Genomic DNA, 13,218 nt, shown 5'->3' with positions numbered 1-13,218 from the left:
CCCGCTGAGCAGGGAGCCCGATGTGGGACTCGACCCCGGGACTCCAGGATCATGACCTGAGCGCAGTCGCTTAACCGACTGAGCCACCCAGGCGCCCGGTTTCTTGAATTCTTGAGCACATTTTGAGTTTCATAGGTTTGTGGACCCGCTTGAGCAAAACAACTAGTTATAACCAAGTTTCTACAGAGTTGCAGACAATTTGCACAGTGGAGCACTGGTTAGTCACAAATTGGGACTTGCCTGTATTGTTGAGAGACGCCTCTTCCCATTTGAGGCCCTTACGACAGGTACTCAATTCTAATGCTTTATTGAGCTTAGAGGTGGGTTTAAACCGTACGGTTCTAAAGGAAGCAGTTACAGCTTTTCACCTTGCCCACATGTCTGTCTCAGAACTTACTATTTTATTATTCTTGTTTGCTTTGGGTTGTCGTGTAAGGAGAAAGGTAACCACTGGCGGTTGCGCCGGATTGCAGGACGAGGCCGGCTGGTTCCTGCAGTGCCCAGGCCTGCACGGAAGCGCCCGGCAGAACCCAGCTGAGGATGCACGCTTCCCCGCCCCCCCCCCCGCCCCCCCGGCTCTGCCAGAGGGCTGAGCAGCAAAGCGCTCCCCGGGGGCATTGTGTGTGAGCTGGCCGCAGATCGCAGGCCCAGGGGGGGAGCTCCACCACAGGAGACAAGACACGCCTCAGACCAGCAAATTCCCGGCCCCCTCTGGCCCCAAGCCAGCAACCGCCGCCCGCCACCTCTTCTCCTCCTCCGCTGTGGCCCCGACCGCCCCGCCGGGCCCCGAAGTCGTCCGCGCCTCAGCGCCGGCCCCTCGGCCCACGGCGCTGGCGGCGCGGTAGAGACAGGACCTATGTGGCGCATGCGTGGTGGCGCCACCAGGCGCGGGAGCTGCGGCGGTGGGGACGGCGGTGGGGACAGCCGCGGGCAGGGCCGTCCCGGCCGGGCTCGTGGGGGTGGCGGCATCGGCGGCGGCGTGGGCTGGCGAGGCCGTGCGGGCGGCGCCCGACAGCAGCTGGAGGAGCGGTTCGCGGACCTGGCTGCGAGCCACCTGGAGGCCATCCGCGCGCGGGACGAGCGGGACCGTCAGAACGCGCGGCTGCGCGAAGAGAACGCCCGGCTGCGGCTTGAAAACCGGCGGCTGAAGCGCGAGAACCGCAGTCTCTTCCGTCAGGCTTTGCGGCTTCCCGGCGAGGCTGGCGACGGGGCGGTCGCAGAGGCGGCCAGGGCCACCCCAGGCCCCGAGGAGGCCAGCACGAACCGGAGGGCGAGAGGCGGCGGCCTCGAGGACGAGCCAGGCAGCCCCAGGGCCCTGAGGGCCCGGCTCGAGAAGCTGGAGGCCATGTACCGCCGAGCCCTGCTGCAGCTGCACCTCGAGCAGCGGGGGCCGCGCCCGCGTGGCGACAAGGATGAGCCCCCTTTGCGCGCACCCGAGTCAGGCCTGCGCGCCCCGGACTCAGAGCCCTCCGAGCCCTGGCTGTAGCCCGAGGCCGCGGCCGGGGAGAGGCGGGGCCTCGCGCGGCCCCTCCTTCTCCGCTCGCCGCTCCCCCATCTAGCAACGCCCTGGGCCCTCCGCCGCAGGACTGCACCACTGCGCCCTCCGCCTCCCGCCAGGCACCTCCCCGGGGGGCTTGGCGTGGGTCGGTTGAGGTTGAGAGCTTGCCGGGCCCCCTGGATCCGCCACAGTGCGGAGCCCCTGCCTCTTTCCCCTGCTGGTTTCCATGGGTTGAGGCCTAGAAGCGGAGGGGCGGGTTTTACAACAGCAAGAAATGGGTGCCAGTCAGCACTTCCTACTGCCTGAACTTTTCAGGGTGTTGTGAGGACCTCTTCTATTTTTTTTTTTTCTTCCTGTTTTGGTTCTTTGAGGAATGAATAATGCATTTTGAGTTGTTTGAATTTGTTGTTCATTCTTCAGTCCCCTAAAACCTCAGCCAATATCTCTTATGTGGTCAACATATGCTTTTATGAGTCAGTATTACTTGGCTATCTTATAAAATACCACCTTTTTATTAAAAAGGTAATATTTATTACTCTATGTCTGCTCCCTGCTCCAGTCCTTAAACATCTAATATATATTGATTTGTTTACCCCCAGGAAATTTTTAAAATATCTGCCTATAAGTGATCCTTTAAATTGGCAAATAAATCTGATGCATTAAAAATAACCTAGAAACATCCCACGACTATTCTTTGAAATGTGTTACGTTTTTACACGTTTTAAGAAGTATACATGACATGTATAAATTTTACATGTTTTATATCTGACTTTAGTTGTTTGTAAGCTACCATTTTCGCTTAATGTAAGTGATCGTTTTAAATAATTAAAGATTAGATAGTCTAAATACTATTTCATTATTTTTATTACATTTTAGGTATTAGAGCATAGTGCACAACTACTTTGCCTTCTTTTGTTTAATAATTTTTAAGAAATTATGAATTATTTGTATATCAGAAGTCTCCAAACAGGGATTTAAGTCTCAAGTGTGGTTTCACTGGCAAAAAAAAAAAAAAAAAAAGTGGTTGATTTCAACAGCGAATGTTCTAAAATCACTTTTTTTGCATTTTACTGAGTAGGCACTTTTGCAGACTAAGTAGTAAAGAGGATACCATTGTACCTCATAAAAATCATGGGCATAATACAGTGTTTAAGTGATGGAAAATATCAGTTGAAGAAAAAAGTAGAAGTTTTTGCTAGAGCTAGAAATTATTTCATAAGTTAGAGATTTTGTTTTGTTTGTGACATATTCTAAAAGTTTCAAATATATTACATATATTACAAAGAAGATACCAGGGAAAGTAGTTTTGTGATTTTTCTGTTCCTTTTTTTTTTTTTTAAGATTTTATTTATTTATTTGACAGAGAGAGACAAAGCGAGAGAAGGAACACAAGCAGGGGGAGTGGGAGAGGGAGAAGCAGGCTTCCCGTGGAGCAGGGAGCCCGATGCGGGACTCGATCCCAGGACCCTGGGATTATAACCGGAGCCAAAGGCAGATGCTTAACAAATGAACCACCCGGGTGAACCTGTTCCTGGGTTTTGAAGACACCTTGTGCATTTTGCCTAAAGGTACTTGATATTTAGTTGTCAATATTTAAATCTTCCCCTCTGACCGAAAAATATAAGAATCTTGGTGAGGATAATTAGGTATATGAAAAGTATTTCTATCAGCTTTACTTCATTTTCTAATGTGAAAGAAAACAGTTTTAGGCGGCAGTAGGAATTGAAGAATAGGAAAAGAGCCTATCAGCCATACTGCTACTTAACTGTAACTTTGGGTTTAAATTAGTTAATCTTTCCAAGCCTTAGTTTTCTCATCATTAAAATGAGCACAACCTCTACCTCAAAATATAAAAATTTTATTGAGATGTTATATGTAGAATGCCTGCATCAGAGTAAGTGGTCTATCAATGAGAATTACAATCTAAAATGTGAAAGTCGTAAATGCATATTTTACTGACACTTTGCTTTCTGTATTTTGCTCCTATATGACTTTATATTAGCAGAGAAATATATTCTATGAAAGAGTTGACATTTTTCACTCCTTATAAATAAATAGAGGAGGTAAAGCCCTATATACTAAGGGAATAATGCATCAAAATTTGCCACGTGTCAAAATTGGGAATCTTCAACAAGCAAGCAAAATACTTAGTTTACATAGTTTTTATGCACCTTTTGTCTTAAAATCATGTACAATGTAAGTATGTAAAAAAAAAAAATTGTAAAGGAATGAGGCACACATACACAAAAGTGAGGACAACTTTTAAGCGTAATTCCTCAAAAAAATTCTGAAACCAAAATGTCCCAGAAGATGGGTTAAGGCTAATATATTTAAACTTTGTTGAAATTCTCTGCTGATAACCGATAAAGCATCATGTAATAATATAAAAGATGTTTGTGATATCAAAATATATGCCTGTTAAAGAAGTGGGTAAAGTTGATTTTAGAAAAGTTTGATGTAGGATCTATTTTGATCTAAAATAAACCAAAACTTTAGATTAATCATACCTTGACATTTTATTTTCATAATTTGTTGTGCAATGAAGAGGGCTTTGTTAGCAAACAAATTTAGTGAGAACGATTGGCATTTTTAAACACCATTTTTTATGGCTGCTATTCACAAAACCATACTTTATCTTTTCCTCTATAAAAATATATATAAGTCAAAGCAATACGGAATGAGTATGTATGTAGATCATAGAACAAGTTATCCTTGCTAAACTTCTTGAACATATTTATAATATTTATAACATATTACAAGAATACTGGAAAGTATTTTTTGTCTCATTTAGTCTTAGACATAGGTTTGTCAGTTTAGGAGTATTGCCATGATGAAACTAATACCAAATTTTTTAATAAACTGAATGATCAGTACATACTAAATAATTACTAGTGCGATTTTGATGCCACTGCCAAAATATCATTCTCTGTTTCACTAAAAGGAACAGATTTTCACTGAGAATTTGTCGCAAAATCTTCACATATGAATGACACAATTTATTAATCTTTCTGTTTAGTGATTAATCATTACAAATTACCATTTTCTACTATAAACTTGCTTTTTTGAAATATATCTTATCCACCCGATACAGACAGTATATGAATATATTTATGTACTGGAAATAATGGACCAAGGAAGGACTTAGATAATAACCACTTCTGACTTTATAAGGATTAATCATGCTCAAATTTCAAATTTTAAGCTTAAATAAGATTTTCATCTCTCAATGATCAGAATTAAACTGCATTGTGTTTAGTGTATAGCAGATTTTGCTTGTAAAATTCATGTTCAGAATCTACTTTGTTCATCTACATGTTCAGAATCTAATCTTTGCTTATTTCATGATAACTTATTAGTAAGACAGTCCTTTTGTATACCCAAACTCTCAGACATCTGTCATGCTTTAGAGAAAATTTGAGAAGGGACAACTGTGAGTTTGTTGGTGCTTGATTGTTGTCTGAATGTTAAGCATTCTACTAAAAAACTGAGCTCTTTGAAGGAGAAATTTGAACAACAATCTGTCTCCTATTTCATACTTGGGACTGATAAAAGTTTTCCTTGGCCTTTCATTTTTCCAGGTCTCCTCAATTTATCTTTGATGTTAGAATTTTAAACATATAAACTATTGTATTGTATTTAATTTATTATTATTATTTTTTAAAATTTGTATTGTAAACTTAACAGATCTGCTTTTAGTTATGGTGAAAACTGTTGCTAAGAACGAAGAAATCCAACAATTCATTGACAAAAACAGTGGAAAATTCCTTTTTCTCTGTTACAAAATATGTCTGATTCAGGGGCTTCAGGATGTCAGGAATCTTTGCTCCACATGGTCATCCAGGGTCTCAGAACCTGTTATAATGTTCCTCTGTCTTACACTGGGTCATTGTTTCATGTGCATGGTAAAAATAGGTTACTTCCAGATCCAGCTTTCAGCATAGGGTCAAGAGAAAGAAAACTTGGAAGAGATTTGCCCAGATCTGAAAATAACACAAATTCCCCTGGATACATTCTATTGGAAAAACTTCATCATATAACCCATTTAACTTCAAAGGAGGCTGAGAAATATAGTCAAGCTGTAGAGCTTTTGCCTATAATTTCATTATTATAGAAGACTGAGAGAACAGATTTTAGTGGACAACCCCCCTTAAAAGAGGCTGACATCTGCTTAAATTTTTTCAAGAACTTCTATATCCTGGTATAACATTTTTGAAACTACATAATTTAAAATAGAAATATTGTGGGATTGCTTTATTGATTTAAAAAAGTCCAACCTTTTCATTCCCCTCTGTACCATCCTTACAGTGCAAAGCAGAAGATATTGTTTGAAATAAGCAAGGAAATACAGCTATTACATTTTACATAGGAAATCCTTATAAATTATGAATTATCCCTGAATAGTGTATATGTCATAAAAAACACAGTGTTAAGAGCCTGTACTGGGTAAACCTTATTTCATATGTAAATCCAGATTTATAACTTGAGGGGAAATGTTTCTGTTCATCTTGTTTCTTATATAATAGCATTCCACAGCTTTTAGAGCTGAAAGATAACTTGGAAAGTTTCAGCCTAGCATCCTTCAGACTCTTTTGTCAACAATGTAACAACTTGAGCAAGCTATGTACATATGTACTAGAATAAGTGCATCACAATTCTAGGTAATATTATTCTCTCCTGTTGATGAATAAGGAAACTAATGAACAAAGACTATGAATAACTTTTCCAAGGTCAAAAAGAAAAATTTATTTAACAAATTTAATTGATATATAATTGACATATAACATTGTATTAGTTTTAGGACAAACATAATTTGATGTATGTATATATTGCAAAACGATAACAATAAGTTAACCACACATAGCTACAATTTTTTTTTCCTTGTGATGAGAACTTTTAAGATCTACTCTCAGGAACTTTCAGATCTACAATATAGTATTGTTAACTATAGTTACCGCACTGTACATTATATTCCAGGACTTACTCAAATAAGTTATTGTAATGGTTTTAATAAGAATGCTTCTGGTTTTCTCTATTAAGCATGATATGATTGTTCAGTAGTTCCCTAATTTTGCACTCTTTATCATGGCCATGGTTATACTTATTCCATAAGAAGATTTTGTTGTTTGTGTTGCAGTACAGTTTAAATAGCACTGGAGTTACATGTTCCTTTAAGTTTTTGTAAATTTTATGTAGGGGATTCTTGGGGACATATGGATAGATTATTTTGCGAAGGCAGGGTAGATATGTTGAAAATTTTGCCTACTTACTTGATGGAAATGTATCTCTTTACAAACACAGCCCAAGGAGAATAAAGGAAAATACTTATATTCCTTGGTCAGAAGAGAGGTTCTCCCTCTGACTTGCTAAACACAGAAAGAAAGCATAGAGTCCCATTTCCTTTGGCAGCTGTCATGCGATCATAAGAATGGCTGTACAGAGAGATGGAGGAAACGTCTTTCTTGATATCATCATTGCTGCTCTGGTTGTCATGCCTGGGATCTGTCCTACATATGGACCTTCAGTTACATGTGAAAATACATTTCCTTATTGTTTAAGGCAGTTTGAGTTGGGGCATTTGAAAAAAGTAGAGGTCACAAATGAATCCTATACAAGAATGAACATTACAGTGACACACCAAAATACAGGTTTCTCACAAACACAGTGTTGAGGAAAAGAAGCCAAACACAAAAGAGCATAAAATGGACCAAATAACTAATATCTATATATATTTAGACTTGTATAAATTAAACAAGAAAAAAAAATCATCCCAGTTCAGAAAAGGGCAAATGACTTAACATATCTTTTTTATTAGAGAAAAGCTAAATATCCCAACTAACATATGGACAGATTTTCAAATTAATAGTAATATTAAACTAAACTTTGTGTCCTATCTCTTGTATTGCGTAACTGACTCAGCATTTGCCTAATGGCAAAAGCACAGTATCCGAAGACCTTTGGTTCTCACTTTCTGTAAAGTGAGCATTGAGGAATGCCAATTTGTTTTAGTTCAGAGGATACATTGGTGTATGTACTGTTGACTAATAATCTTCAAAACAGGGTAGGCAGGTAAAAAATCTCAGATTTTCAATTTACATTTATTTTAATCTCATCCTTTTAAAACTTTTTGTGTATGTTCTAGAATGTTCTTAGTATAGTAAATGATACACAAATTTTTATATATACTCAAAAATGTTTTCCAGATCCCATACTACATTGGGAATCACCTCTGTTGCAGGATTTCTCATTTATTAGCTTTGGACCTTAATCTCTTCATTACTTAATCTCTTTAGTACACAATTTTTTTCAAATACAATAATTGAGTAATAAAATATATCCAAATATGTATCAGCATTAGACTTGTTATAAGACTTCGATTAGATATTATATATGAACTTGGATTTAATGCTTTAAAATATAACCAAAGTAAAAAAAATTATTTCTGAATGGTAATTTCTTCATGTCCCTTGGCTTTGGGGACATAAAAAAAAGTCATTAAAATTATTTTAGATTTTTGACTCATGTTATCTTCCCAACTAATTCTTAAGGTTGAGGATTAATTTCTCAGAATTTTGGGGGTGTATATATCTTTTTTGGGCCTTTGATATATTTCAAGGGAGAACTCAGGGCAGGTTTGCATCTGTCAAGTATAAGAGAGCTACCAAATTAACCTGAAAATCCTAAAGCCTATACTACTGAATGTATGTGCTTCATAACATTTTCTGAGAATAAAAACACTTCTGTGCTTATAATAAGGCACATCAGTACTACTAATAACTCTAAGACATGAAAATATCTGACTGTGAAGTTGATTATGTACTCAAGCAGAAAGCTGTAATAAAAACTTTCCTGAATCCACTCTCCTTCCATAATGTTTCCCCCCCATATTGTTGATGCAGATGTTGAATTTCTTCAAAAAATGCAAAATAATTAGACCTGAGGACTCCTTTTAACTAAAAAGAATCCTTCCCCATTTTTACTAAACCAATATATTTCAGTGAAATAAGTTCTGTGAGTTATCCTTCTGAAGCTGAGATTCAGCAACATAAAAAGGAAGTCAAGTAAAAATAAAATGTCCAAGCATAGCTCCAGATATCAAACATTTGTCTTCTAGATCCACTTTCCATCCTTCTCCACCCTGCTCCCTATCACATTATTAGCCTCCTTTCATCCTTGTGTTCCAGGGTAAGGTTGGCTTCTTGTTGGATTTTGGCTGTTGGGGAATACAGGCAGGAAATCAGAAGGAGAAAATAGTGTTAGCTCTGAATTTCCTATGGGCTACTTACATCCTTCTCCCAAAGGTCACAGCTCCTATAAGTTTGCCCTGTCTGTAGGTTCTGATAAATGCTCTAGTCCCTCACCACTGCTGGCCAACGGGTGGTGAAGTTCTCCGCGGCAGGTATTACTAGCTTCAGGGTATTTCTGTCTCCTAAACTATATCCAAACTTTCATAAATGGCCTTTTATTAAACTATTTTATTAAACCATTACCCATCTTTACTGTGGGGACACAGATTGATTCAATGTACAAACAGTGACTACTAATATTGATATTGATTATATGTTTTAGGTTTAGGGTTTTTTGTGTTGTTTTGTTTGTTTGTTTTGTTTTGTTTTGTTTTGTTTTTGTGGGGCCTGAATTTATGACCCTGAGATCAAGACCTGAGTTGAGATCCAGAGTTGGACTCTTAGCTAAATGAGCCACCCAGGTGCCCCAGCATGCTTTTGTTTTTATTATATTTAATGCATTTTGAAGATTCCATTGAGCAAAGGAAATCATCTCAAAATTTGATCTTCAGTTAATTTAGTTTGATGTTTTCTTGATTTAACTAACTAAAAATGCACATTTGCAAATTAGGTTTTTTTAAATTTTTTTCTTTCTTTAAATTTTTTTATTGTTATGTTAATCACCATACATTACATCATAAGTTTTTGATGCAGTGTTGCATGAGTCATTGTTTGTGCATAACACCCAGTGCTCCACGCAGAATGCACCCTCCTTAATACCCATCACCAGGCTAACCCCTCCCCCCAACCCCCTCCCCTCTAGAACCCTCAGTTTGTTTCTCAGAGTCCATAGTCTCTCCTGGTCCATCTCCCCCTCCGATTTCCGCCCCACCGCCGCTTCATTTTTCCCTTCTTACTATTTCTTTTTTTTTTTTAACATATAATGTATTATTTGTTTCAGAGGTACAGGTCTGTGATTCAATAGTCTTACACAATTCACTGCACTCACCATAGCACATACCCTCCCCAATGTCTGTCACCCAGCCACCCCATCCCTCCCATCCCCCACCACTCCTGCAACCCTCAGTTTGTTTCCTGAGATTAAGAATTCCTCATATCAGTGAGATCATATGATACATGTCTTTCTCTGATTGACTTATTTCACTTAGCATAATACCCTCTAGTTCCATCCACGTCGTTGCAAATGGCAAGATTTCATGGTTTTTTTTGATGGCTGCATAATATTCCATTGTATATATATATACCACCTCTTCTTTTTCCATTCATATGTTGACAGACATCTTGGCTCTTCCCATAGTTTGGCTATTGTGGACATTGCTGCTATTAACATTGGGGTACACATACCCCCTCGGATCACTACATTTGTATCTTTGGGGTAAATACCCAGTGGTGTAATTGCTGGGCCATAGAGTAGCTCTATTTTCAACTTTTTGAGGAACCTCCATACTGTTTTCCAGAGTGGCTGCACCAGCTTGCATTCCCACCAACAGTGTAGGAGGGTTCTCCTTTCTCCGCATCCTCGCCAGCATCTGTCCTTTCCTGACTTGTTAATTTTAGCCATTCTGACTGGTGTGAGGTGGTATCTCATTGAGATTTTGATTTGGATAGCCCTGATGCCGAGCGATGTGGAGCACTTTTTCATGTGTCTGTTGGCCATTTGGATGTCTTCTTTGGAAAAATGTCTGTTCATGTCTTCTGCCCATTTCTTGATTGGATTATTTGTTCTTTGGGTGTTGAGTTTGATCAGTTCTTTATAGATTTTGGATACTAGCCCTTTATCTGATATGTCATTTGCAAATATCTTCTCCCATTCTGTCGATTCTCTTTTGGTTTTGTGGACTGTTTCCTTTGCTGTGCAAAAGCTTTTTATCTTGATGAAGTCCCAAGAGTTCATTTTTGCCCTTGCTTCCTTTGCCTTTGGTGATGTTTCTAGGAAGAAGTTGCTGCGGCTGAGGTAGAGCAAATTAGGTTTTGACAATTAGAAAGATACTATTATTACCTCTTAATAGGGTTTCCTTTAATTTGTATCTCAAGTGATTCAATACTATTCAACAGATATTTATTATTTTAATAATTTTTTGGCATAAAAATCTCTGACCATTGGTAATACAATCTATGAGATCATGTCTTCTTTTGAAATGATTAACATCCAATAGAGAGATGCAGATATATCATGTAAAATAGTAAGAGGATTACAAACTAGAAAGAAGATTCACATGATGTGTTATTTGTGCTGATTCCTAAAGACAAGTAGAGGATTAGGTAGATGGGTCTCCTGAGATAATTATTTAAGAGTAAGGGAAGCTGAGAAAGGGATATGACTAGAGATGTACAGGGACTAGGAACTGAGACTGTAATAAGCCTGAAGTGAACGTATATAGGATTATTGTAAATTTGAATAAAATAGACTAGGGTCAAATAGTGGAAGGCCCTAAATTCCAAACAAAATTTAATCTTTCACTGGAGAAAAATTAAAAGTTCTTTTAGTAAATGATTGACTTAGAATTATGAAGTATCTCATGTCATAATCAGATACAGTTATTTTTTTTAAAGATTTTATTTATTTATTTGACAGAGACATAGCAAGAGAGGGAACACAAGCAGGGGGAGTGGGAGAGGGAGAAGCAGGCTTCCCATGGAGCAGGGAGCCCGATGTGGGGCTCGATCCCAGGACCCTGCGACCATGACCTGAGCCAAAGGCAGATGCTTAATGACCGAGCCACCCAGGTGCCCCATAATCAGATACAGTTTTAAGAGAGATTCCACAAGCAGCAGATAATAAGAGGACAGGTGAAGCTGGAGGTAGGAATGCAGGAAAGAAATTAGAGCCATGGTTCGGTTAAGAAGTAATAAGGCTTTAACACAATAAAAACTGTTGGAAAAGAGTATGTTTCTTAATTTGTTTGCTCTGAAAGCAGAGCCTGTGACAAGGCAGTTAATTCAGATGACACAGTCATGGGAGAAACATGTACAGTTATAAGAGAAAAAGACCAAAGAATGAACTTAAAGAAATGCATATATTCAAAGAATTGACAAGGCCAATGAAGGAAATGGAAAGAGTAGGCTAGAAATATAAGGAGAAATCTAGCAAATTGTAATTCCTGAAGACCCAGGGAAGACTGATTTGATTTAAGAAGTTAAGCAAGATGTGATAGAGTCCAAATAAAAATGGTCCAATTCTTTGTTCATCCCTGTAGCTCTCATCTTTGTAATAACTTTGCAATTCCACCTGCAAACACATGGAATTTATTTCTCTACCTTGTTGTTACGTGTTTTAGTTAATGGAATGCAACAGAAATGACAATATGGTGGTTTTGTGTATAGGACTCAAAAGACCATGCCTACTTCTACACTTTCTTGGAATCCTACTGTTACCATATGAATTCCTCTAACTCCAGCTAACAGCCAGCCAACTATACTTCACCAGCCAGTTCCAAGACATCCAGTCAGCTGATCACATAGATTTAAGCAAGTTCTTTACAGCTCAACTCAACCAAGCCCAAATCAGCAGAACCAGTGACAAGTAAATTTGTCATTAACACTTACTGGTTATTTTAGGTTACTAGGTTTGGGGGTAGTTTATTGTGTATAAATAGATAGCTGATACAGAGAGAAAACATTGCAGAAGCAAGTTTAGAGAAGAATGGTAAGAGACTAGCTGTTAGATTACAAATTGTTGAGGAGTTACCAGGAACTGGGCAGTGGATATTTTTTAAATAAATATCTTCTTCAAGAGAACAGAGTTGGAAAAGTTGCTGAAGGTATTATTATTTTTATCATGTGTGTAGAATGGATTTGACTATGTTTTAGGGAGACAAGAAAAAATCTAATGGAAAGTGAGATGAACAGGCCAATGAAAGAAGATATAATTGAAGTAATACATTCTCAAGAATGGGTGAGCTCAAATGCATGCATGATTAGAACAGTCTGGTAAAGTAATAGATTAATTTTTTTAAGAGATAAGGAGAAAAGGGCAGGTGATGATAAAGAGAAAGAATTAGGTTGGAGAGGAATAGATTGAGTGAGGTTGGGTCTTTTCCACAAAGCAATAAAATCATCTTTTGAATCAAATTAGCTGATTTTCTCTTCTAAAAGTAAAATTTCAAACATTGATGGAAGATATTTAAAATATAGTCAATTGAGGGAGGAAGCAAAGAACGATTGAGTGGTTCTGAGAGCTCTGAGAGTGGTTCTGTGAACCTGGATATCAAGAAACACACTAGAAATCACATTGGACAGGGGGAGAAAGTGTATGCAAGAAATAACTGAAAGATGTGCAAGAGAACTTTTATATTTCTAAAGTTGGATTTCACTAAGCAGTCTTATTGGTAAGTCAATTCTGATTTTCTATTTGTTGTATATCTTGAATTCTGTTGCAGTAAGTAGAATTAATATAGATCATGCAGGTGCAGAGTTAAAAATTTTATAATTTTGGAGTCTTGGCAATGTGTGTGTGTGTCATGTGGAAGGGAGAGA

The 13,218-nt window shown here is 38.6% G+C and overlaps 1 protein-coding gene across 1 annotated transcript; it reads left to right on the top strand.

The window, feature by feature from the left end:
- Window positions 1–615: 615 nt before the first annotated feature.
- TUSC1 (tumor suppressor candidate 1) lies at window positions 616–2,180 on the top strand. Its single transcript, XM_028115166.2, has one exon. It carries the CDS (start codon window positions 857–859, stop codon window positions 1,484–1,486), a length of 630 nt encoding a protein of 209 aa, XP_027970967.2. The 5' UTR covers window positions 616–856; the 3' UTR covers window positions 1,487–2,180.
- The last annotated feature ends 11,038 nt before the right edge of the window (window positions 2,181–13,218 follow it).

The sequence above is a fragment of the Eumetopias jubatus genome, unplaced genomic scaffold (assembly GCF_037043125.1).
Source record: "Eumetopias jubatus isolate StellerSeaLion01/CBP00866 unplaced genomic scaffold, mEumJub1_p1.0 scaffold_15, whole genome shotgun sequence".
Lineage (NCBI taxonomy): Eukaryota > Metazoa > Chordata > Mammalia > Carnivora > Otariidae > Eumetopias > Eumetopias jubatus.
This window is presented reverse-complemented; position numbering and strand designations above follow the sequence as displayed.